This window comes from Schistocerca americana, chromosome 8, assembly GCF_021461395.2.
Source record: "Schistocerca americana isolate TAMUIC-IGC-003095 chromosome 8, iqSchAmer2.1, whole genome shotgun sequence".
Classification (NCBI taxonomy): Eukaryota; Metazoa; Arthropoda; class Insecta; order Orthoptera; family Acrididae; genus Schistocerca; species Schistocerca americana.
Genome location: NC_060126.1, coordinates 325146887 through 325171191, shown reverse-complemented (window position 1 = coordinate 325171191; position 24305 = coordinate 325146887). Strand labels below are relative to the sequence as shown.

Here is a 24305-nt window from a genome sequence, read left to right as displayed (position 1 = left end):
ACATCGGAATTTCTTGGAAACTGGTGCCCTGACTTCCCTTTCTTAGCTGTTTTTTTTATGATTAACCGATGAGGATGCCTCTTACAACCTTTTAGACCAGACAGCTTCGATCCTGCGTAAAGTGGCCCTAAAACGTCCTCCCAATGCTTCACAAAGACAGAAAACAATTCCTGAACGCAATGTAGTTGTGTCGCTTCTCACAGACTGCAGAAATCGGTATCTGTGTCTGCCTCCCACAGCACTCTGACCAGATGGTCGAGGTGTAAAAACTAAGATTCTGCTCTAGTGCAGGTGCTCGTCATGGCACGTTGTATGAATAGTTTGAATGTAGGCCTGGATTCCACATTGCACAGGGTGCGTTATGTGAGAAACTGCAGGAATGCAAGTCGTCGATGCCCTGGCCATATATTGCTTTCGCTCTAATAGAAACTCCGAAGGGGGCCCGAAAGAACACAGTCAGGTCCTACAGCATCTCTGCCTAGCCTGCCTCGTCATGGACCCAGTTAAATCACAGAAAATACCACATAGAAGACTTCCACCAGGGAAGAGAAGGAGTTAATATCTACGTAGAGTTCTTAATTCTGGCAGTCCCTAAAGTCATTTTTATTATTATTAACTATATATTAATTTGATAGATAATATAGCTCAGGTTTTAATCACCCTAAATACATTATGACTGAAAGATGAGATGTTTCAGCACAGCAATAGATCGATGCAAATCACGGGATAAGGGAGACGACCAACAAAAATATATCAAATGCTGCTACTACACGGTGTCTCTCCAATGATTTTACAAAGGAAACAATCCAGGAGTTATTTGGAAAGTCTCCTTCATGCACTTATTCTCCGAATATTATACCCTCGAATATCGAACTACGTTGCTCTTTATCGAAAAACTGTCAAGAAAATTTCTTCGTAGCTGAAAACCCACTTCAGATCTGGTTTGACAACATCTTTAACCCAGAACCAACAGCTTTCAGCAAGCTTGGTATTGGTAAACTACTTGATTGATGTCACACGGATTTAGATAAAGCGGGAGAATATATTGTTGCTGATCAAATTCTCACTGCCTTTGCTCCTGCAACGAATAAAGTCATGGAAAAACGCTATTAAAATAGGCACTGTGCTAATATAAATGAATTACAACTTACCAATATAACTGTACAATGAAAGCCGATTTTAATAAAACATACAGTAGTGTGACGCGCATGCCTAAAACGACAGTCAGTGAGGTATTACGCACTTTGGACTTCGAAACGGTCTGATATTCTGTATTGCCCTCTGTCATACTGAAGAGGTGCCGAAATATGGCACTTCATAAACAAAAGTATGTATTTAAAAAAATTATGTCATCAGAAACAGAAAAAGGTTTTATTGAGTGCACAGCATGCTTTCACACTCTGGTGTTCTGGAATCAGCAAAATGACGTATGATGTACAAGTTTTCTTTAGATGTCGTCACTGATTTTCTCTCTGGATTCTTGTAGCTCTGTCTGTGAAACTGGAACTGGGAACCCAAACAGCATTGTCATCCCATTACCACAGAGCTAGCGAAGAGTTATAGCATATGTCCCTCCCTTATTACCCCAGTGGAGTTTATGACAGGTAAATTACAATGTAAAAGACGAGATGAGTAGCAATTTCCGATTGGAACGATCTTCCTGGCTGAAAACCATAAAGCGACAAGCTGATGTCGCAGCTTAAGTAAAAATCACTCACTTTATTCAGTGGCAATGACAAGACTGAATCAACTGAGTATAGCAGGACGATTCTGTGCCAACCAGAATATAACTCGATGGTCACACTGTTGCAAAATATAATTTGCATGGAACCAAGTTTCAGTTACATTACCCGCAGACAGTATTTTTCCACACCCAGTGTGTATCTTGAGTGAACTCACTCTTGAGGAGCTCGTTCATCAACAATGTGATGATGCCACCTGCTGCAGCATTGACTGGAAGCTTAAATACGGTATGTACTGGGCAACGATTTTTATTCCCGTTTCTCTAACTACGTCTAGCGACTAGATTCAAGTTAATTTATAATACTCCGATGTGCCAACTGCAAACAAGCCACTATAAATCAAAAACTGCCTCAGTAATTTTCGTTTTTCTACTTTAAACATGCTGAATACTGGAAATCTCATTAACTGTTCAGAATTCACATTTTTTGAGCAGCTCTAGTAGTTATGCTGTAAACATGATAAAAAGGTCAGACACCTGTTGACAATTTTGGTCTTAGAGAATGACTGCTGTCATTGTCAAGTAGGCTCAAAAAGCCATTGAAGAAGAAACCAGCGAATGTGTGCATTGCAATTTCGATTCCAGTATCTCTTAACATGAAAGGATAAGCAGCTGATGTCATAACATAGAACAAAGAACACAAAATGCTGGTAGTAATGTTAAGAATAAGCATCTTTAAGTGAAACTGTCACTCACTCTATAATTATTGAATGCACGCCAAGTATCATTTTCTTACATCTTTCAACAATATAAACGCCGCTAACATTTTGTCAATAAAAGCTGGAGGCACTTTAGTTGAAGAGTTTTCTCAACTCAATATCCTTCATGCAGAGATACCCTCAATACATCAACAGGTCCACGAAGCTCAACGTGGAGCTGATTTTCTATGCAGCTCTTCTCAGTCGGTGTAGTGTTACTTAGCGCGTGACAGTTTCAAGGGAATGGCGACCCAGGCTACCACAATATTTCTATGAGAGTTATCGAGGTGTAACGCGATGGTACAGATCAGTAGACAGTTATAGAATGTGCATGCAGCACCCATACGCAACTGGTTCATGAGCTTAAACTATCGGTATTTTATTTTCACGGTGATCATATTTGTTACTAGTACTACATTGTAAAGTTTTATTTGCCGTTTCTCACAAATTAATACACAACAGTATGCATAATTGCAGACGTGGTACATAGATAATTAATACCTCATATGTCAACACGCGGAAACTCTTAAACCGGCTTCATAAAGGCACGTGTGTTCTTCAAAGGAAGTTGGACAATGGTGATAACAGGGTACATCAACTTGGCAGAAGTGATACAGAGTTCAGGTTCATAGACAAATTTTTTCTACCAGATAAAGGCTTGTATTTAATTATGGCAACAAATAACAGCTATGATCGACGCATCACTGGGAAAGAGTTCGTAGAGCACAACATCCTTTTTGAATCAAAAGATGGAAAATATTATGTTGATAGTACCCTTTGTTCAGCCACAGCCATTAAAATTTCTTCTTAAGAAGTTAACATGAAGCCGTCATAGCGCATCACAAGTAAGAGTACAGCGTAGGAGTGTTCAGTGAGTGAACTGATGTGAAAATGCGGTGACATTCTTTTGATATGTGTTTCTATGAATAAGAGCAAACAGCACACCTCCTCCCAACTTATAAACATCTCCTAATGAATGCAAATGTTGCACGATGATTAAATATTCACATTTCGTTACAAACGTCAATCATCTAGATTTCCTGAATGTGGAAAATTATTCAACCCATAGTTCTCTTTCTTGGAACAAGCAAACTCTTTTGTGACGTGATTTGCTCATATCACTCGGCCACGACTGATGCAAACGCTTCGAGCTGCTCCGCTGCCTTCACCGCTCTACGTAACATAAAATGAACACTATTTCGCAAGTGTTAGACGTTTGCCACTTGCGGCTCTATTTTACAACGCTTAAATAATTTTCATTGATTTTCAGTGTGCAGTTCTGATATGTAAATGCAAGCGATGCACTGCAAGTTGAAATATGATAAGGACATTTAATAATTACACTCATAGCAGTATGAGTGTTGTGTTACTGCGCGTTGTTTACTCGGTTGATCGAAGTTACATCACTCTGAAAATTAAACTATATTGGTAACCGGTTTTATGCTTACCAAAGCAAGAGCAGAAACTTACTCAAGGTGCGCCACAACGTTTTCATATGGTCGGACGGCTCATTTCGATATGCGGCCGGTGGCATGCGACCGATAGCCGCTGTACAGGGAGGAAACCCTAAAGCATCATCTGCTCGGTATGCGGATATTTGCCACGCCGGACATTTGCCACAATTTTACCTGCTCCGAAGGGTTGGGTCCCTTGTCTCCCCCTCCTCCTCCTCCTCCTCCTCCTCCTTATCGCTTACTGAGCCTTTCCGCAGGTTTACTTAACATAGAGCCAGAATCTCTTTGGATTTTCCGCCACATTTCTAGAGAGACTTTCGTTGTGGAAACTATTAAATGCATCTCGCATTGAAATCCGCATCATATTTCGAGCCTCAAAACTACGCCAATCTTGGAGATTTTGCCTTTTTCGGTGCTCTTGCAGCAGCTTTCTGTTGTGTGTTGTGTAGCACGGGGGACCATTTCCGTCCGTTATTAATTTATTGGGTGTGAATCTCTCGAGTGCTGTTGATACTATTTCTTTGAACTTAAGCCACATATGGTCTTCACTTACATAGTTTGGAATGATTGGAGACTGTCTCTTAGACAGACGTCAACCGAATTTTTAGTTGCTTTTATAAATACATATATTTCGCGTTTAGTTTTGGTGAATTTCTTTGTTACGGAATTGAGCCTCGCTACGACTGTGTGTTCACTAATCCCTGTATCCGTCGTGATGCTCAGGATTATTTGTGGCTAAGAGGTCAAGTGTGTTTTCGTAACCATTTACAATTTGAATGGCCTCGTGAACTAATTTTTCAAAATAATTTTAAAAAAAGCGTTTAGAACTATTACGGAAGTCGTTTTATATCTACAGTAGGGTCTGAAAATATATTTTAGTCAACTTGCAGGAGGTAGACTGAAGTCACTGCCAACTATAATTGTATTACGAGGGTACCTATTTGTGATGAGGCTCAAGTTTTCTTTGAACTGTTCAACAACTGTTTTATCTGAGACCGGGGGTCGGTAAATGGAGCCAGCTATTAATTTATTCCGGTTGTCGAATATAACCTCTGCCCATACTAAGTCACGGGAACTATCTGTTTCAATGTCACTTGTGAACTGGAGGACACATTAAGTTGTCCTTCTTGTTTCTGTTGTAGTGCAGATCATTAGAATTACGGCTTTTCGCTCCTAAACCTAGGATGCTTTCTCTGTGACCCTGTAAATACCAGAGCTAAACAATGCAGAACAACAACGTACGTTACAGGCATAGCAATCTGTATTCCTTCATTTTCTTATTTCTAGCATTTTAACATTGTACGTCGACTTTAGGTGACATGTCAATCATAGACGTTCTTATCTCTATTTAGTGAACGTATTTTCAGTCATGTTTTGAACATTGTCCCTCTACACTTTACTAACTAATATTTCGCCGCAAGGAATATCGCATTTTAGAGAGTAAATTATTATGAAGTATGTCGTTCTTCTTTTCAGTCATTCATACACCCATTTCTTCTTTCCTTATTGTCTTTTGGGCATGCAGTTGTACTGATTAAAGTAGGCACAAATCCAGTGGTGAAAAAGAAATGAGTAGCGTACATTCGCAATCTCTTTACATCGTTCCTTTCTTGTTGCTCCCATGGTGATTGTTTCTATCGCAATCTGTAAGCGTGAAAGGAAGCTACCGTACAGACAGAGGGATGTATATTTATACTTGACGGAACTAATTACATACTGACATCATCGTCGGTATTGCTTTCGTTTCCCAAAAGTCATAAATATTTCGATTTCGGAAAAGAAGCTCTGTATTTGGCCAAGATGTCGAAGAAGAAGGTCCCTTACGTACTGGTTGTACTGATAAGATGTGGAGACGGCAGTTTGAAAGCGGACAGAACTAGTACGAGGAAGGGCATCCCTTACCTGAGGGATCGCTACTCAAGCTACCTGGCGAAGAGGCAAATGTGGCAAATGTCCGGCGTGGCAAATGTCCAGCATTCATCTGCTCTGATCTTGGCGCAGTCTCAAGCTCTTTCCCAGATATGTTTCTGAAATTTTCTGCTATTACTGGTGTGTGATGAAAGCTATCATTCAGACTCCATCAGACTAATACCTTTACCAGACACCTGAAATACAGTTTAAAAAATTGAAGAGGTAATAGATCCGAACTCGCAATGTTTACCATTAAAGCAGGAGCATATACAGCTCTGTATCAGCTCGAGTGGACGACAACACATCCTCCGGAAATTTCTGCATGCTATAGTTTCCCGATCGTGCAGTTGGCTGGAAGGGCAGCCGGTCTTATTGGAACTTCAGGTGAGTGTCTGCCACTAGACCTCTGCAGTGGCCGGCATCCTGCTAGGTTCTATGTCTAAGACTGTAAGCTGAGTGACCACGCTATGAAACTCCTAGCCACCTATCCACACAACTGCGTCATTTTTGCAATGTGAGTTATGTCACACATTAGTTGTTGTGATAAATGGCTTATAGGCTACATCGCGGCCCTGCAGACCTTAGGTTTTCGCCTCCCAGTAGAGCAATGGGTCTTTAAGCACGGAACAAATCGTTTCCAATGGTAGACAAGAATTTCGGACAACTGATTTATAAAGTACGATATCGCGGTCAGGGATCACCATCGGTGCTTTAGGAAGCCACCACAGGATAAATCTCCACTTCCTATTAATATCATTAACAGAGAACATGGTCACAACAAACTACTGTGAAACTCCTAGATAGAATTATTCTGCTGGTGGAGAGTTCAATGATATCCTGCTTGAATTCATTGTCTGCTTTTTACATTCCTCTGTTATGAAATGCTGAAATGACATTTCAGGCCAGCCTGTTTTGAGTGCCGTGTACATTTGGTTATTGTCTATAGGATTAAGTGCTGCCTATTTAAGTACAACAATCGTGGGAGATTGTTGTACGTGGACGGCTCTGTATCTACGAACATATGATGTTTCCTGGACGGAGTGTCAATCTAGTGACTGATTTTGAAATCACACGAAAGAATGAGCACTGCAAGCCTCCGCAAGCTGTTACTGGAATTTTTTACTGTTTCTGTTGTTTTAAGATATGAGGTGGTGTGCTGCGCAGCGTAGGTAAATATTACGAATTCTTCTTATGTAAGTGCAGTATGATATGTTATCTATCTCGTTACCTAGTGAGGGAGGACGGAGAAGGTACTACATGTCCACCTTTTGAGAATATTGCAATTTAGTCAGTTGTTTTACATTTTAAAATTTTGAAAAAGTATTTATATTTTCTAATGAATTCTCTCATCAGACTGCACAAATGTTTGAAGTTTTTTTGTTAAACTTGACCCAAAATTTAAGTCTTACTAGTGTTGTCATATTCAATATTTTTAGATTGTGGTCCTTGCTTATACACCAATATGTCTTTAAAAAGTTTGTTGTAAGTAGAAGTCGACAATAATTAACCAAATATACATTCTTTTTCGTTGGTCATGATGAACCCACAGCTTGGTAGTACACAACATTGAAAATGCATAGCTATTGCCAAGAATGTGCTAAAAGATATTTTCAGGTTCTGGGCCCTAGCTCCATATCAGCACCCCTTTAAAAAGCTCCAAGTTAACTGAAGTCAACAGAAACTAACGAATCTTGTTTTTCAAACTATTTTTTGGGACTGGGCGTGGAGAAACCCATCCCCCTGGAAATATTTGTTGGTTACCAATGACTTGTATTTCAAATTGGTTTTACGTTGCGTGTAGTTTTTGATAATTTTTTTGTTTATTTGATTTCAGTTAAAGATTATTGGTGTTTAGTACAACAATAATCTAACACACACACTACTAAATACAATACTGCCAAGATGTTTCTCGACTGCACCACTTTTACATTTGAACAGACTATTTGTCCCTATCTACATTACCTTGCTGTACCTTGGATTAGTTTCGTACAGCGGGGAAAAACCTTATTCTTCTGGAGTAATTTTTGTAAGTTCATAAACAGGTTGCAGCACAGATAAAATGAAAACTATCGTTTCTAAATGAACTAAGAAAATACGTTAAACATCTGTTACACCTTTGGCTAGAGGTAAAAGTCCCCAAAGTGTTCCGAGATGCAACACCCTGCCCCCCTCTCAAAGCGTGAACTGCTTTCTCAGAAAGAAAGATTAGTGTACACATTAATACGTGTTGATTCATTTGTCTAGAATAAAGGATGTAAGGGGGCAGAAATTAGAATTATTGGCATTTGCAAACAGTGTGCTGGACTGGAACCGGAATTAGGTTCAAACGATTCAAATGGCGCTCAGCACTATGGGACTTAACATCTATGGTCATCATTCCCCTAGAACTTAGAACTACTTAAACCTAACTAACCTAAGGACATCACACAACACCCAGTCATCGCGAGGCAGAGAAAATCCCTGACCCCGCCGGGAAACGAACCCGGGAACCCGGGCGCGTGAAGCAAGAACGCTACCGCACGACCACGAGCTGCGCACTCGAATTAGGAATCTTTCCTTTCTCAGGCAGTGTTCTTACAACCTAGATAGTGTACATAATACACGCTAAGACCAAAAAGGTACCCACCACTGGGGAATTACCGGAATAAGATCAAATTCGGTAGATCTGTTATACATACGGGGGTTGGAACTTTAATAGTGGCAACTATTTATTTACAGCTCGTACTAAATAGATACGTGTTTCAAAGTGTTACTGATCTTCATAGTAGTCACCAATATTGCCAGCGATGTGGAAGTCGTAGGATACTCTTAGCAATGCCATTTGTGTTGACAGTTCGAGCGGCGTGGTCTATTGGCCGACGAATTTGTAGCAGCTCTTAAGCGAATGCTTCAGTTTAGAAATCGAGTTGAACTCACGAGGGCTTAAGTCTGGGGAGACCAGTAGGTGGCATACCACTTAGCAGCCCCATCAGTCGAACAAATCAGTATCAGATGGCACTGTACGTGTTTGACCATTGTCCTGCAGCATGATGGTCAGGTTCTGCAGAAAGCGCTCACTTCTGTCTCTATGCTGTTCATTTTCGGAACACAACCTAAGACCATCTGGATGATTTATTCACAAGAAAAAGCTCCACAAATTGATCAACTGAATAACGTGTTTGTGTACCTCTGGCCTTAAGGTAATTAGTTGTTCGGTTTCCCGCTGATTGATATAGTTGTCGGATGTCCTCCTGAGGGATATAGTACCAAATTCTGTCCATCTGGCGCGTTAGATCATCAAAATCCTACGCTGGTTGGAGGACCCAGCTCCTACTGCTTCAAAGTTTCTCAATTGGGGAGAATTCCGGCGACATTGCTAGCTAATGTAGGGTAGGATAAGTACGAAAACAAGCACTGGAAACTCTTCGCAGCATGTGGGCGGGCACTACCTTGCTGACTTGTAAGCCCAGGGTCGCTTGCCAAGTCGGGCAATATAACAGTGAATAGAATATCTTAGACGTACCGCTGTGCTGAAACTGTGTCACGGATGACAAAAAAGGAGGTCCTGCTATGAAATGACGTAGCACCACAGAACATCACAATTGGTTGTCGGGTCATGTGGCAGGCGTCTCCAGAAACGTCTTCGCTGGTTGTAGGCGTTCAGTTCGAAGCGGGAGTCATCACTGACAACAATACCACTCCATCCAGTGCGATTACAAGGGGAAGACAATCCCACTCCAGTAAATGAGATTCCACTCCGAAGGGAGTTCTACTCCAGTCAGTGAGATTATAGGCCAAATATATGCCTGGAGATGGCCCGGACAGCACTGAGATACCAACGTGACCATCGCCTACCATATCGCCCGAAAGCCAGGGGTGATCGTCTGAGGTGCTATTTCATTTCATAGTCCTCTTTGGTTGTCATACATAGCACCCCCATAGTAAGGAGGTACGTCGAGACAATACTCCACGTCCCATTTTGTTGTCCTTCGTCGCAAACTGTTCTGCACTTACACTTCACCAAGATAATGACCGCCCACCCACGTTGAGAGTTTCTACTGTTTTTTTTTTTTTTCGTTCTTGCCAAACCCTACCTGGGTCAGAAGGGTCACCGAGTCTGTCCCCAAACGACAACGTGTAAAGCGAAGTGGGCAGGGACCTCCAACTGTTTCGTGATTTTGACAGTCTAACCGGCTAACTGCACAGAATTTCGCATGGTATGCCTCAGAAGGACGTCCAGCAACTCTATCAATGTCAAGCCCCATAACTTCAGTACGGGACAGAAGTGGACTAAAACACGCCAATGACTTGCTCGGTTTGTGAAGTTCCTTCTCTTGACTTTATCACCCACTTTTCGCGAAACTGTACTCATTTGTTAGTCTGTACATTTGCATCACGTCTACCGATTTCTGCTCCATTCGGTCAATTCCCTTCCGCTGCGGTTTTTTTAACTATCATCCTTCTCCTAGCTCATTTACTTCTCCCCCAAATCGTCTTCCCCAGCTTTAAATAAATAATTTTTTCAAGGAGTTTCACTAAATTCTTCTTGAGAACAAAAATGTTTTCTTGGAATCGAAGAAGTTATCCGGATCTACAATGGTTTTACAAAAATGGAACTCTTCTTGAAAGTTAAGGTTTGAGTCTGTAGACAAGTCTCAAGGTCCGTCCTTTCAGTCCCGACAGTTTGGTGAATGAACGATTCATTTTAGATACAAGCACGTATCGTTGTAATTTTTATAATTAAATTTCATAAGGCACGAAAAACGTTGAGGCATAAATTGATAACGGCGTTTTCACTTGTTTAAGCCAATTTCATGTGTGGAAAACGAGCCCCGGCAATCCTCTGCGTACTTTGCGAGAAACTACCCAGGACATTTGGCTCAAATGATTTGGGGACGTCACGGAAAATCTAAATGTTGATGAGCAGACGGGTATATGAACCGTCATACTCTCGAGATGTGTGTCCGGCGCCGAATGTGCTCGCAGGCCATCTTGCACTCGGTCGGTAAAGATTTAGCTTCAGAAGACTTTACTTCACAACTATTTAACAAATTAAAGCAGTCAGGAAACTCTACCACTGATTATAAATACTAACGCTTTCGTATTGTTTTGTTACAGTTGGTGAATGCATCCTACTCATACTACGCGCTCTTGGGCCAGATGAACAAGCGCTAAACACCGACAAACCACTGGATGGGGAGCTGTGAAGAATGTGGATATGCTCATGCGCTCACTCCATTACGTCACCTGTCATGACCCCAGAAAACATACTAAATGCAATACTTCAGATAATTAGTAATAATATAATGTAGCTGTAGCACAACCAAATGAAAAAAATAGTTCTATAAGCACGTTATTCGTGCCCAAATGCAGTGGGTACAGTATGGCACCAAGCATCTGCGATGTACCGAGTGAGACATTAAGACCATTTCGCGAAGTCTGTGCTTCGTGACAGACTTTTACTGTCGTCTCAAATCTTATTTTTTTGAACTAATTGCAGCAGCAGGTAATAAGCACGTAAACTCCAGAAAATACAGTCCTGGCCTTCAGAGAGTGAAATTGCACCATAGGTAAGTTTTTAATTAGATGATTAGGGCAGGGTGTAAGGGATATTCCTCTGCCTAGCGTTTCGACTTCGAACTATGCAGACGTCATTGGTTGATAACAATTCAGAAAGCAGCTATAATCTGAAGCACGCTCAGCAAGCCGAACTGTTTGTGGCTACATATCCATAGACTGAGCATTTCGTAGATATAAATAGTGTGGTTTGCAGAGCTTTGTCGATACAGTAAATGCCTTCTGCGACGTTATAGCCTGTGATGATGTCTGCACCAGAGGAAGACGAAACTTTAGCCCGAGGAATATGCCTTGCACGACGCTCCAATACCCATCAAACAAAAATCACCAAGAGCACTCAAGAGCATGTTCGAAATCGATTATGTAATGTACAAAAGGTTTTATTTACCTGTTTTGTCCAAAACGTTTGAAGTTTTTACGAAAATTTTTTATTGAATGAATGAAATGATAATTCAATGGACACCCTAGCGCAAGCAGGCGTTGATACACTTCATTGGGGACATGATGAAAATGTGTGCCCCGACCGGGACTCGAACCCGGGACCTCCCGCTTACATGGCAGACGCTCTATCCATCTGAGCCACCGCGGGCACAGTGGACAGTGCGTCTGCAGGGACTTATCGCTTGCACGCTCCCCGTGAGATCCACACTCCCAACATATCCACAACACTACATTCGTAGTGCGCCTAATAGATGTTTGCCCATCATACTCATTACTCGTGGCAGACCAATCTACCGAGTCCCGTACGAGTTCCGGCATAGCGTGTGCGCTCGCACAAGAAGGTCAAAGGCCGGGAACCCATATTTTTAACTATATATGACGGTAGTATCTGTTCCCGAAAGAACAGTTACCGTCAATGACCATGCAGCTTTGCTAGAAATGAAATGAGCGTCTACCAGGTAAGGAGGAGATCCCGGGTTCGAGTCCCGGTCGGGGCACACATTTTCAACATGTCCTCAATGAGGTGTATCAACGCCTGCTTGCAGCTAGGGTGTCCATTTAATTATCATTTCATTTCTAGCAAAGCTGCATGGTCATTGACGGCAACTGCTCTTTCGGGAACAGATACTACCGTCATATATAGTATTGAATGAATGTAAAATAGTCCACTTAGATTAACAAATAATGTATTCGTTACATTGGTTTCAAAATGAATGTGGTAAAATTGGATATTACAGAGGAAATTCACCTTACATTTTGTGGTTCAAACAGTCTTGATTAAATGACACTGTTTTTCATTTACACATGCATCTGAAGAGCCCATCCTATCCTTTTTCCTGTGAAAAGATGGACAATGAATGTTTTAGATCCGTGTAATACTACTTAGTCCATTGTCTCTCCCATGTTTAACTTAGATATGTACAAGTTATCCGCTAAGGATTGATCCTGTGAACTGAAAATATTTTTATTGGCCACTAGCTGAGAAACCTGGCATTCCTTGATTATTTATTTATAGCTGTGGCTGAGACGTCGTAAGTGTGGAATTTGTATTTTACATAAAAAGTTTCTTTCTGTATAACGTTTGAAGCAATAAGACTGGGAAAATAAATGAAGAACTTGTTTGTTTCACTAACACGTAAGAAACCCACGTAGAGCTGATCATGAGAAAACCAGCTGAAACTGATGTCCACGCTCTCGACATGCAGTGTCTGGCCCTGTGCTTCCTTTATGGTCACGGCATTAGCACATCGTGAATGGTATTATTTATGAATAAGTGGGACTTGGAGTACTCAAATTTTCATCTTCTGTGAGAAGTAACTTCAAACCTCTGTCATAGTAGTATTCTGAGGAGCGAGAGAAGAAATGATGCTCTCGATAAAAGTTACGGAGTGCCTCGCTTTTGGAACTAGTTTCCAAAGAGTAAGTTAAAGTCCGATGTTCTTGAACTGCAGTAGGTGTCACCTCAGGATGCTCATTGGATTCTTGATACCTGATGGCCCTCGGTCTTTAAGTAATTCTGGTGCCCTTGGAGAGGCAAGACAGCTTTCTAGGTATTTTTATTGCTAAATTAAACGAAATCAAATTGTAGTGACTAGAGACCCAAATCACAAAGCGAACTTAACAAATTAGTTTTTCCTGGCATAGAATAAAGTAAAACCTATCGAAAGTAGCAATCTTTCTTACAAACTGAAGATGATCAGTGAATCTGTACACCCTAACCAAGCAAATTCAATATTTGCAAATATTCGTAAAGATAAGATTGTCTCCCTTATATCTGTGACGGACATGAGCTTCCGATAATATTTCTATCACTGAGGGAAAAATAACTTCCCTAGGAAAGAAGTCATATATGAATAAAACTTACCCAAAGAGCAAAGCAACATCGTTAAGGTAATATATTAATACACTAAGAGAAATCTTTCTAAGGATATTCGCTGTCAACTTGTATTCGTAAAGATATGATTCCCGTTCTTAATTCTGTGACTGACATATCACTAAATTGTGGGCTAAACAATAACAGCACCATCTGTTGAGTCTTCGGTGTGGTACGAAATTTTGGTGACTACGCACTAATGAATGAACATCCGAACTATTAAGCCGAGCAGACGAGTCAAGATTAAATTAAAATTATGATGATTTTTTTCTTATTACGGTTTTAATGACTTAAAGCCTATACTTTGCCACAAGCTATGCTCAAGTTACCTGTGAAAATCCCATGAAAATATGTCTATATTATATGTGTGTTTAAAATCTTTGAAAAGAATGGGAAATAAATATCCAAATATTCCTCATAGAGATAGATACGTTTTACTAAACATAAACCTTATATAATGTATAGTGCGTAAGGGACCGTTACGTAGGTATAAAACTATTCAATATTCTAAGGCAGACTTCTTACGACACACAACCAGTGACATTTCTGCACTTCTATGACATGTTTCCCCATAAGAATAAATTGAGTGAGAGAGAGCTGCTGTCTAGGACAGTGTTTTTGTAAACTCATAGTTTCTGTTTAAGATGAAGCACTCATTGCACTTTTACTCACAGTGTCGACTTTCCAATTCCGTTATTCCCACTTAGATTTTTGGAGTATTGAAAATTACCTGTGTGTTCTTTTTCTTATTCCACAATTAAAAGCTGTTTCTATATTAATAAATGGCATGAAAACATCCTCCACCTTGTAAATAGTCTTCACGGGTTAGCTGACGGATAACGTGCAAATTCCACAATATATCCTCGGGGCAACTATCCGATATCTTGAGGTGGCTGAACTTGCTGGTGGCTAGGTACGACTGACGATATCCGGAAGCGCGCGAAGAATGTGCAGGCGAGGAAATCACGCATGCGGAATGATTTGCGGATAGATGGTGCCACACTCAAACACCCTATGCCGAATATCGCACAGCGGCCTGCTGCGCATGCACTGTACGCTATGTTTACTAACAGTGAGGCCAGACGTTACTCACTAAAAAACTCTTACCAGACCAGTGTTATGACGGGTAAGTAATGGAACAATCTAGCTTCTCTCGTCGTGATTTAGTAGAAGCCAATGCAGGATTCCAGACTGTGCTCACTTGAAATCCCGCATCTTTGTTGATGAGGTTATCAACTCTATTGCTTCCTTCATGAAGCAATCCCAGAAAGATGGTGCCGGGGATAAAACTTCCGTCTTTTCATAAATCATGCGATGTCCTGTATTCAGACAGTGTTCTGCAATTGTTGACTTATCCGGTTGGTGTAGGCTTGTATGACGCTGGTGTTCATCGCAGCCTTCTTGTGGGTGTCTTTGTATCTTCATTCTGCTCCATGGATTGAACTCGTTTGAGCCCGAATGCATTACGTATCTGTCTCTCAGAAGTACCGTTTTGTCGGAACACTGTCTTCATATGTTGTATCTCTTCTGACAGGTGTTCAGGATCAGATACCACAAGCGCTCTACGAACTAACGCACGTAATGTGCTACCGCACCATGCAGGACGATGACAGCTTGTAGCCTGCAAATGTAGATCTGTATGTGTTGGCTTGCGGTAGATACTGTGTCCTAAGGTTCCATCTACTTTCCTTCGTACCAAAACATCAAGAAAATGTAAAGTACCATATTTTACCAGTTCCATTATGAAGTCCATATTCCGATGGCGGGAATTTAAATGCTGAAGAAACGTAGGCAGGGTATCAACTCCATGTGGCCACACCACAAATGTAACATCATCATAACGCAAAAGACAAGAGGACTTGAGAGTGGCTTGCTGCAATGCTTTTTATTTAACGTCCTCCATAAAATAATTGGCCGTCACAGGACAAATAGAGCTTCCCATGGTGACACACACCAATTGCCCGGAATATTGCTCACGAAATAATAAGTATGTTGAAGGAAGTTCGTGTTCAAATAATTCCACTATTTCCTCCTCAAATCTTTTTCTAATGAGCTCTAAATAGTTCTCCAAGAGCGGTTTTGTAAATAAAGACATATCATCAAAACTTACAAAGGGATCCGACGATTGCAATCTCAGTGTTTTTAGCCAACCCACGAAATCCGCAAAGTTTCGAATATGATTGTCGCACTTGCCTACGAGGGGTCCCAATAGTGATGTCAGATATTTAACAACAAAATAAGTATGTTGCTTACAATGGGACGGAGACGCACGCCTTTCTTATGGATCTTGGTTAGGCCATAGAGTCTGGGTGAAACTGCAAGCTGTTGACGCTAACCCTTGGTGACTTGCGCTGGAATCGAGCTCTTACTGATGAGTCCCAAAGTCCTCCTTTCGATCCTACCAGTCGGATTACTTTTTAATTTACTGTATGCAGGGTAATCGAACAATTTGTATGTCTTCCTATTATATTCTGTACGTGAGAGAAACACAGTAGGACTGTTTTTGTCAGAAGGTAAGATGACGATGTCTTGGTCTCCTTTCAGTTCTAGTAGAGCATTTCTTTCAGCCTAGATGATGTTAACGTTGGACCTCTTAGGCGGAACTCGAGTCAAAATGCGTCCTGTGTCCCACCTAATCTCTTCAGCGACGTACCTATGAAGTTCGTCTCGGATTTGCATCTTATGACGTACACCATTGGAAGTTTTACTTAATCTATGCACATGCAAAGCAGTTTCGCCGCCTCTGGATTTAAACAACAAAGAGAAACACGTCTCCAGTCTGTGGGCGAAGTTACGGCACATGTGATCACGAGCGTAAGGCGAGTCAGACAAACAGCTCACTGCCTTGAAGAGGTGCGGTAGTAGAAGATAATGGCAAGAAAATTACCAGCTACTTAACAAGAGTGTCCATATGATAGTTTGTAAAGAGGGGGGAGGGAGGCCAATGACGTGGGATACGGAGGATTTTTAATAATTTCGAAGATGAACTGCGACATTAAGTTAAAAATGGTTCAAATGGCTCTGAGCACTATGGGACTTAACAGCTGTGGTCATCAGTCCCCTAGAACTTAGAACTACTTAAAGTTAACTAACCTAAGGACATAACACACATCCATGCCCGAGGCGGGATTCGAACCTGCGACCGTAGCAGTCACGCGGTTCCGGACTGCGCGCCTAGAACCGCGAGACTACCGCGGCCGGCGCGACATTAAGTATCTATAAAAAAAAAATTCCAGTTCTGACCCTGTTATAAACCTGCGTAATACCGACTTTTAAATCATTTTCTTGAAAGAGAAACACGTAATTACACTATAAATTTTCCTTTCCCTTAGAAGTATGGAGGGCCACTGCTCCTCCCTTGCCCCCACGTATAGGCGCCCTTGGCAGGCGAGAGATTTGCCGATTTGAATAGCAGTAGAAGGCGCCATAACTTGGTAAACAAACTAGTCATTTGCTGTCGGTTCACTCGCAAAGCTCTACAATAGTTGTTTAGTAATTTCGTGCAAATTTTTCCATGCGTACTTCCCGACTTTATTCGCAAAAAGCCTGGCTTTAGGGAAAGAAATGTAGATACTGAATTTCGCCAGTTCCACGGCAAATGGACGAAGGCTTATTTCTTCATCATGAGTAAAGATAAATCTCTTTGCTTGTTGTGATGTGAATGAATTATAATATGAAAAGACACTTTTCTTTGAAGCACATTGCTGAACAACGGCTTATAGTAAAATTGCAGAAAAACGAAATTAAACTATTAATTCTCAATTCGGACAAGCAACAGCTCACAATCGACAAACGGAAGACTCGATGCAACAATTCAGTTAAAACTAGATCTAAAGTGAATGGAAAAAATGCCATATTGTTGAAACCTTTCTGTGATGGCGAATTCGTAAAGGCGTGACTCTTATATACTGCAGATGTACTATGTCCCATAGTAAAAAGGTGTTCAAACAAGTAGGTTTACCTAGGTGAACAGAATTTTGCCGAATTGGTAAGAGGCTTGATGGCATTAAAAACAATTTGTAATAGTGCTGTTTTTTACGACAGGTCAGTTATCAATTTTTGTTGGTGCTGTAGATGCGAATGACTTAAGAATTATAAGCATTACGGCTACACTATGTGATCAAAAGTATCCGGAGACCTGGCTGAAAATGACTTACAAGTTCGTGGAGCCCTCCATCGGTAATGCTGGAATCCAATATGATGTTGGCCCACCCTTAGCCTCGATGAGAGCTTCCACTCTCGCAGTCATACGTTCAATCAGGTGCTACAGGGTTTCTCGGTGAATGGTAGCCCATTCTACACAGAGTGATGCACCGAGCTGAGGTATGATGTCGGTCGGTGTGGACTGGTACGATGTCGGCGTACCAAAACATCCCAAAGTTATTCTATAGGATCCAGGTCAGGACTCTGTGCATTCCAGTCCGTTACAGGGATGTCATTGGCTTGAAACCACTGCGCCACAGGCCGTGCATTATGAACTGGTGCTCGATCGTGTTGAAAGATGCAATTGCCATTCCCGTATTGCTCTTCAACATTGGGAAGCAAGAAGGTGCTTAAAACATCAATGCAGGCCTGTGCTGTGATAGTGCCACGCAAGACAACAAGGGGTGCAAGCCCCCTCCATGAGAAACATAACCACGCCATAACACCACTGCCTCCGAATTTTACTGTTGGCACTCCACCATGAAATCAAAGTTCTCTCGCCTCCCACCTCACTGTCATAGTACTTGCGATGGATCCTGATGCAGTATGGAGTTTTTGTGTGATGATCTGGATAGATGTATGCCTATTAATCATTACGACCCTCTTCAACTGTCGGTGGTGTCTGTCAGTCAACAGACGAGATCTGCCTGTACGCTTTTGTGCTGTACGTGTCCCTCCGCGTTAACACTTCATATCACATCGGAAACAGTGGACCTAGGGATGTTTAAGAATGTGTAAATGTCGCGTACAGACGTATGTCACAAGTGACACCCACTCACCTGACCACTTTCGAAGCCTGTGAGCTCCGTTGAGCACCCCCTTCTTCTCTCTCACAATGTCTAATGACTAGTGAGGTAGCTGATATGGAGTACCTGGCTGTAAGTGGAACACAATGCACTTAATATGAAAAACGTATGATTTTGGGGGTGTCCGGATACTTTTGATCACATAGTGTATCTAACGGAACGTTGTTTCCTTACTAATAACGTTGCAGGATTTTGGAACAGAGGTATTTAATATATACATTGTAAAACGTATTACGTAAAGAAATAATACTTACCACGTATAAACAAATGTAAACATTTCTATAGAAGGTAAACGTATAATGAAGGTATTCTGAAAAACGCTTGTGTGAGGCTTAATTTATTGGTATAGCATGTCGGAAAAGGAGTGCCGTTCGTATGGGTGTGTTCCACTGTACACTTTAACGTCACGGGCGCAATAGTTCTGACTTGATGCGTTAAGTGCGTAGCTGTCACGTAACGTGATCCGTGTGCTTCTGTAAGTATGTGGATACGCCCTCGGGTCGGCTAATGTTGGCCATGCCTGATCCATGTGGTACATTCCAGCTTCCTGCTCGATGCTGCGAAAGCCAGGGCAACGTCCTCTCTGACGTCACTGTCTAGACGGCGGAAAGCCAGTACCGTCAACAGCGTCGTTGTCCAAGTGGTACTCGTTTCGTGTCCGAGTAGTGCTGTACTATGAATGATATTACTGCTTTTCAACTCAGTATAAGGCTACTGGTGACATAAATAACACCCGGCATAAATGTACAGCTTTTCATTCTAACTACGTCGCATATAAAGTCAGGAATGTAATGTATCGTCATATCCCGAAAAACTTTGGGATATATCGATGCACATGATTGTACAAAATAAATGTTCGTAATGTGAAGATACTTTGACAACATTGTATTCATGAAGATTACACCTGGGATTAGAAATAGTGCAGCCATTCTCTCTACTTGCAGCAGGTACAGACCAGTAATACTAGGTAAGCTTACGAAACGTGAAACTCAATTGAACGATCGTCCATTTAATGATACCTCAATTCTTGTTTTAACTTCTTTATCACACTCATGACATATCGCGAAGCGAATACTTCGTTTCTTAATAATTTGAACAACGGTGATATAACTGAACACCCTTACTGTCCTGTCTCGATCCTTTCTACCAGTCATTCAGATCCTAGACTGCAGAAATCGTCTCCTTACTCATGGGCCATTCGAGATCTATTATGTGAAAGCCCTCAACATTGAAAAATATCCTTCATGCAGATGTTTTTCCTCGAGTTCCTGTACACTGCTGTCTTTGTTCGATATTTATGGCTTTCTCCATCCAGCATCATTCACGTCCATGGAGCCTTCATCAAATTGTTGGCTGCATTCCACTCAGGCTGCGCGCGACATAGCATGTGGTGCATATACCACCAGAAAATCACGGTGAATCTGTTTTCAGTATAGACGATATGTACAGAAGAGACATACCTCTCGTGTACTTCAACTTGAAAGTACGGTACGTTTTCAGTTGCTGTGCGCTTTGACTCGCATACTGTGATGCACCTCTTATATGCAACGCAGCGCAATTGTGTCTGTAGGAAACGGAGAACACGAACTCTGCATTAAAAGGCACCCTTTCTTATTGCGCAATTTTCTTACTTTCAGAAGCGCTACGAACTAGACTAACACGTGGAACTTACTCCATAACCAACGTTCTAAAGGAAGAACAGATACCTCATCGAAGGTTTTAAAAAGATCTCCTCTGGTTCTGATTAAGATTATTACTTCTTCTGAAATGTCCGCACACTACACAAGTTGCTTCGTCCTTGTTTGGAGTGTTGATCGACAGTGCAAAGCATACTTCTGTCTTCTTAAACAATTCCATGTTTTGAATGAAACTGTTTTCAGTGTAAGTACCTTCGCAGAAAATTCAACATTGGTTACAAAAATTTTCTTTACAGTCAGATACGCGTCAAACTAGAAACCAATTCAGTCAGTAATAATGGAAAAATAGAAGCGAAGAAAACGTTGTTCTAAACATTAACTTCAGTAGCTCAGCAACGTAGATGGCGCACAGTACCTGCCAAAAAAGTAAATTGACAGCATCTTCTAAATCACGGATCGATTGGCATTGCTGTGCTTTCTAAAGGTAGTACTGTAATCACATCTCCATCATCTGAATGGCTATAATTGATACAGTTCTCGCATATTTTCGCAGCTTTCCATTGGGAAATGATTTCGAAGAGCCAAAGGGCATTGAGTATACTCGTGTAATCTCAATTCTACAGAAGTAGCAAATATGTCATTTTTGTACGTAAGGACAAGGACTTTCATCCTTCTTAAATGTTTAAACACTATAGCATATTGGGAGGCATTTATCGCAAGAAGAAATTAACTCTGTACTGCATCTCTTTAGGCTTTACAGATTAAACATCGCTCGTTAATACCAACGTCTTTTTGTGTAACACATCTTAGGTGAAATATTGGTATGATAAACGTGGTATTCCTTTTGAACTGTTAATTATTTTAAACGGTAAACAGACGCAATTGCGTGTGATGGTAGAGCTGACTGTAAAAGGTCCTGCTAATTTAAGCAGCCACATTCTGCTCTAAACCTGCTTATTACGTAGCACCTGCAGCCTGAAAACTTAGAAAATAATTATTATTTCAGAATTTAATGATCCAGAAGATACAAGTGTTTATAATCCATACAAGAAATATAGCGAACAACATCTACCACTGTTGTCGTCCCAGGGACGTCAGGGAAGTATATTATCCTACCTCCAAATTTATATGCACCTTTGGAACAGCTCATTTAAGTTAATATGGAGAAATTTAATTTGTTTAGAAAAAAGGATGTGACGTGGCTCTAAATCAATTTTGGATTGTGTTCAGAAACAATCGCAATTTGTTAATCTCAATTTAATACAGTTGCATTTGATCATTTATTTAATTATCTGTGTTTCAAATCTGCACTCACATTCCAAAATGATTAATTCAAAAAAATATTAGGATGAACAGAAGATTTTTGCTTTATGGTCTTTCGCCAAATAATCACAAAAAGTAGTTTAGTCATCTCTTACTGGGAATACGGTAATTCTTTTATCAAAGACATTACGTAGTTTATTGATGTCCCTTATAGTTTTAAACCGACTCTTAATACATACAGAGATGCATCCCAAACAAGCAAAGTAACTACAGCAATACAGTACAGATGTGCGTCAGCGCTTGTTTTACGATGCATAACAACTAGGGCTGGAATCATAAACCTGCAATTCATTTAAGGGATAGTCCTCTATACCAAAGTCCCATAAAATTTATACCGATACCCACAAATGACTCTAAATACACAAATAACAGAAGAGCACGCATGTAGATGACTGTGTATACACAAACGACTACAAATACATGTACAGTAGAGAAATAAAAACCACCTACAACTCAGGACGAGGCGAATACAGCAATGGTAAGCCTAAAAATAAGAATATGCCACCGCTTTACTAAATATGTAATTCTACAGATTGTATTCTAAACAAATAATCAGTTCAGGCGATTCCCAAACATCCCTATAGTTGCAGACGACATGGCGCACTGATTCAGACATATGGCTGCTTTCGGATGCAGCCACAGGACACGCACAACATAAAGTAACAGAAAAGAACAAAATGCCACGTAACATATTCATTAATCTAAATCAAATGTGTATGTATGTACTTCAGGAAAAATAAAAGAACATAGCCCCCTGAGGATGCCACAACTGTAATGAAACTTGGTTTCGCATACCAAATATATATCACTATCTTTTTCAATGCATCGACGTTTCGTCATGTTTGATTACATTCGACGTATCATCCCATCTCGTGTCATATGTCCATTTCTCTTGCGCTCATAACGATTTTATTTTCCATACATGTTGCTCTGTTTACTTTATCTTCCTTAATTATTCCTGGATATTGCGACAGACTTACCTTCTTCATATCACTTCAACAGAATATGATATTTTTCTATTTCACGACTTTTTGTGGCCAGACAATTTGTCAAATACCTTTTACAATTAGCAAATCGTTTAATTTTCTCCCCTTAACCTAATACAGGTTCACAGAATACCCTAAGAGTGCATGTCGGTGCTCTGAGTCCTCAGACAATAGCGCAGACTTTCACCATAGCTTCTAGACACAATCAGAATTAACTTCCCATATCATAGTATGCAGTACATCGCTGTGCACGTTGATCACACACAATACTGATTGTTCCATTGCTGAACCAAAATAGTATTAACAAACATTAAAATATGTTCTAAGGCTAAGCAAATATTGTTTAAATACACTTGTTTTCATTTTTTCTTACCTCTTTGTGTTTAATATGTCTACATTTCATATTCTATAAATAATTAATTGTCTAATAATTATAGATCTGTTATTTTAAGGATAACTTTTACTTTCAAAATAATAGTTCTAGTATAAACGAAATGAAATATTACTAAATATTTATTGACTCATTGCATTATTTCCAGTTCTGAATGCTTCTCAGTCGAAATTTTTTAAATACATTAGATGTACGTTTTTAATAGGAACATTAGAAGGTGTTCAAAGGTCAGAGAATAACACAGTTACTTAAAAAATATCATTTCCTGCATCATTATTCAATAGAAAAACACATTTTGTGAATATTATGCAGTTCATATGACTAATAAAAACTGACTTCAATATCATTTCCTTTCTTTACATTATTTAGAATATCTGATAAGAAACACTCATAACACAATTTGTGAAATAAGATAAAGAAGAACAAATCTGAAACTAACAAATGCAGAGAATGAAGTAGATACAAGGGGCCATTTTTGTAGAAAAGAAACTAACTTCACTTCACTGATAAAAATGTAAACATCTATAAAATTCTCTTTGTTTTCGAGATAAACTACGATTCATGAAATTCTCACACTTTTGATGACAAGCACCATCACATGATAAAAGTGAACCTATTCTGTTATGGTAATTAGTTTTCTACTGATGATGTAAATGATGTCAATATCTGAGCTACAGTATTGTTATTTAAATGTTATATGTCATAGAGAGGGATTCATATAAGAATACTGTCATGAAAAATTTCGTGAAGTTAACAGAAAAGGAAGTTATTCCTGAAGTTATTCCTTCCTTCCATACCATACTTACAAGTAAATCTTTCCTCAATATTCGAATTCGAATAGCAATGGTTATTCAAAATATATAGAATCTGTCATATGATGTTATTTCCCCTTCTGCATCATAGCAATATAAAATTGTCATGAATAAGTCACGGGCTTAGGTTGAAATACCATGGTACACATTTTATCATTCAGAGTAACGAACACTGTGTACAGTAAAACTTCCATCCCGTATTCAAATTAATCTTCTTAAACCATTCACTTAAACTGCTTGGTGTGTCGTTCAAATAAAATATTTCATTGCTGTTCAAGTTGGCATCAATGGTTGTGCCGGTTTCACAGTTAGGCTTGCGTTGGACGCCTGTTCATGTGACCCAACAATGCGTAATACGAATAAGATGCATTCACCAACTGTAATTAAAATAAGAATATCAGAGAAAATTACATACAAAATATTTACATATTTTTTCTTAGTAAGTAGGTATTTCTTTATGTGAATGTATGCTT

At 40.2% G+C, this 24305-nt stretch overlaps 2 protein-coding genes and 1 non-coding gene across 3 annotated transcripts in view; 1 reads left to right on the top strand and 2 right to left on the bottom strand.

Moving 5' to 3' along the window:
* The window catches only part of LOC124544830 (odorant receptor Or2-like), a 34963-nt gene extending 24005 nt beyond the window's left edge, over window positions 1–10958 (top strand). Inside the window, exon 5 of the mRNA XM_047123526.1 lies at window positions 10902–10958. Within this exon, the coding sequence (XP_046979482.1) occupies window positions 10902–10958 (57 nt within the window). The remainder of the gene's footprint in view (window positions 1–10901) is intronic.
* Window positions 10959–11875: 917 nt separating this feature from the next.
* Window positions 11876–11950, bottom strand: Trnat-ugu. Its single transcript has one exon. It is a non-coding gene; the product is annotated as a tRNA-Thr (tRNA).
* A 12190-nt stretch (window positions 11951–24140) lies between these two features.
* LOC124545810 (odorant receptor 2a-like) overlaps window positions 24141–24305 on the bottom strand; it is a 59182-nt gene continuing 59017 nt past the window's right edge. Inside the window, exon 5 of the mRNA XM_047124756.1 lies at window positions 24141–24209. Within this exon, the coding sequence (XP_046980712.1) occupies window positions 24141–24209 (69 nt within the window). The remainder of the gene's footprint in view (window positions 24210–24305) is intronic.